At 46.9% G+C, this 2,884-nt stretch overlaps 1 protein-coding gene across 1 annotated transcript; it reads left to right on the forward strand.

The window, feature by feature from the left end:
• The first annotated feature begins 246 nt into the window (after positions 1-246).
• On the forward strand, positions 247-2,709 carry LOC125530939 (Zinc finger (CCCH-type/C3HC4-type RING finger) family protein). The gene is made up of 2 exons (XM_048695355.2): positions 247-1,192; positions 2,332-2,709. The coding sequence occupies exons 1-2, from the start codon at positions 329-331 to the stop codon at positions 2,446-2,448; spliced, it is 981 nt and encodes a 326-aa protein (XP_048551312.2). The 5' UTR covers positions 247-328; the 3' UTR covers positions 2,449-2,709.
• The last annotated feature ends 175 nt before the right edge of the window (positions 2,710-2,884 follow it).

Here is a 2,884-nt window from a genome sequence, read left to right on the forward strand (position 1 = left end):
AATAGGGAAAAAGGGAAATAAAAAACGAAAAAGAAAACGAAAGAAAAAATTGAAAAGAACAGAAAAACGAAAAAAAACAGTACAGAAAACATAAAAAAGAGAAAAAAAGGTTCCGGACCAAATACCGGCAGAACCAGAGAAAGGGAAGCGAACTGGGCCGGCCCGATAAGGGAAGAAATGACGCCTGTCAAGCAAACCTTTGGACTTGTCTGAAAAAAAAAAAGCAAACCTTTGGAACGACGGGTCAACCGCCCAGGGACGTACCGGACCAAGACGGGCCTGTCTCTTCGATTCGATCCATAGCTCGTCCTCCCCCAAACCCTACCCCATGTCCGACGGCGGCGGCGGAGAGCCCGGGGCCGGCGGCTCGGCGCCGGTGTGCAACTTTGTTCGGAAGCCACCGAAGAATATCCGGAAGCGTCCCGCCGCCTCCGTCGGCTCTGACGACGAAGAAGGTAGCGGCGGCGACGATTCCGGGGCCATCGCGGCGGCGCGATCTAAGAAGCCGCCCTCTACTACCAGCAAGCTCTTCTTCTCCTCCGCCGACAACTCACACGAGCCCCGCCGTTTCCAGTTCGAGTCGTCCCGGACGATTCAGTCCTCCACCGACAACCGCGCCACTGCGACGCTCGAGACGGAGACGGCGTACGACCGCGATGCGCGCGCCATCCGCGAGCGGCAGCTCAAGCAGGCTGAGGAGTCCCTCAAGAAGAACCCCTCTGCCTCCTCCTCCTCCGGGGAGCTCTACAAGGGGATCCACGGCTACACAGATCACAAGGCCGGCTTCCGGCGGGAGCACACGGTCTCCGGAGAGAAGGCTGGCGGCGCGCACGGTCCCCTGCGGGCGTCAGCGCACATACGCCTCTCGACGCGGTTTGACTACCAACCAGACATCTGCAAGGATTATAAGGAGACCGGCTATTGTGGCTACGGCGATTCCTGCAAGTTCATGCACGACAGAGGTGACTACAAGTCTGGGTGGCAGCTCGAGAGGGAGTGGGATGAGGCCGAGAAAGCCCGCAAACGCCGCATAGCGATGCGTGAGTTGGATGGTAGTGATGCCGAGGCAGAGGAGGAGGACAGCGACGACGATGAGGCACTGCCCTTTGCCTGCTTCATATGCAGGGAGCCCTTTGTTGACCCGGTGGTCACAAAGTGCAAGCATTATTTCTGCGAGCATTGCGCATTAAAGGTACCCCGCAATTTGTTCTGATTTTGTGCTGATAATTATGCCTACTCATCGATGCAAATCTAGTTCATTTGCTTAGCTAGGCTAACAGTTTGTCATATATATAGAGAGATGTAACATGGAACCATGATTGTTTGAGTTCGAGCCATGAACTATTGAAACATTAGCACTTGCGCAAGACTTCTAATTCTGAAGATATTGAGTATTCAGCCCAAATATATATGAATTTACCCTATTACGTAAAGCACCTATGATTATGGATATATGGCAGTGTGGTGGAAACAAATTTCCATATCCATACTGGCTGAATGTGTTTTTTTGGACTAGCTGAATGTTTTGTTGGTTCAAGCTTCAGCCATATGGCCCATTATAGCATGCAGCACTGCATTATATCTGGAATGTCAAATCCAAGTTTATAGTTGATTTGTGAGTTCTTAGAAATTCTCCTTCCCATCTATATTTAGCTGTGTGATATGAATGCTTTTTTAATTGAAATGTTAGTACAAAGAGTACCATGCATGACCGCTTAATAATTGAAATATTATTCACTTGGTGCACCTTTTCTGTTGGAGTTAGAGATCTTTATTTGATTGCATAGGACCATCTTGCAGCCTGTCCTGCGTGCAAATTATAGTTTACATATACAGAGAGATGCCAATGGGGTTCAAAGGGAATATGGAAAATATACTTGACAATAGATAAGTTTTTTACTTTGATATGGAGGAGCAAGTGCATTCACAGAGCTTGCATAGTTGACTTATTCGTTAGCCTCTTGACGTTCTAGGAAGTGCATTCACAGGGCTTGCATAGTTTGTCCAGATCTATACTCTATAGAGAATGTGAGCAAGGAGTCTGGAAACGTAAATTCTGCAGACAACCTGTTACATACAATTGGATGCTGCGTGTCACCAGTGCATGGGTCAATTGTAGTCTTTTGTGTACAAGACTCTAGGGTTTATTTAACCTCATTGTAACAGACTAACAAAAACATTAGGTGTTCCCCTTAGGAAATTTCATCTAGATACTCAGGAGTTACCGAGTAATTGTACAAAGAAAATAACTCTCGAGGTTTCGTAGTTCTCAGAATGATTGTTGCTCATATTGCAAATATAGTTCTGACAATCTGCATCCGTTGATTTCAGCATCACTCGAAGAACAAGAAGTGCTTCGTCTGCAATAAACCGACGCTTGGCATCTTCAATGCGGCACAGGAGATCCGGAAGAAGATTGCCCAGGACAAGAAGCAGCAGGACCTTTGATGACTGTTGCGCAATGTAGCTTGTATCATGCAGGATTACTTCTCTTCTGTAATTGTATTGTTTGAAAATGAGGGGGAAATATCCAGGAATCAGTTTTGTTTCTTTAGCTCTGCACTAGCTCCTACTTACCATTGGCCACCAAAATCTCAGCTTCTTGTGGCATTGCAGAAGCTTGTGTCATCATGTCGAACTGGTTCTGAATGGATGTGAAGTGTCATGCACATTTACGGCTACTTAAAAAAATGGATCTTTGCCGAGGTATTATTTGTCTTGACGGACCTTCATTTGCACTACACTTGCACTTGGCGGCGCCATCTGTCTGCCTTTGACTGCACCGTCCCAGGTCGACAGTGTGGCACATACTTCGGCATTACTCATTGCAGAAATGGTATTTGACACAAAAATGAATGTATTTTTAGCTTTAGATACATCCATT

This window comes from Triticum urartu, chromosome 4A (assembly GCF_056163025.1).
Source record: "Triticum urartu cultivar PI428250 chromosome 4A, HENAU_Tu73, whole genome shotgun sequence".
Lineage (NCBI taxonomy): Eukaryota > Viridiplantae > Streptophyta > Magnoliopsida > Poales > Poaceae > Triticum > Triticum urartu.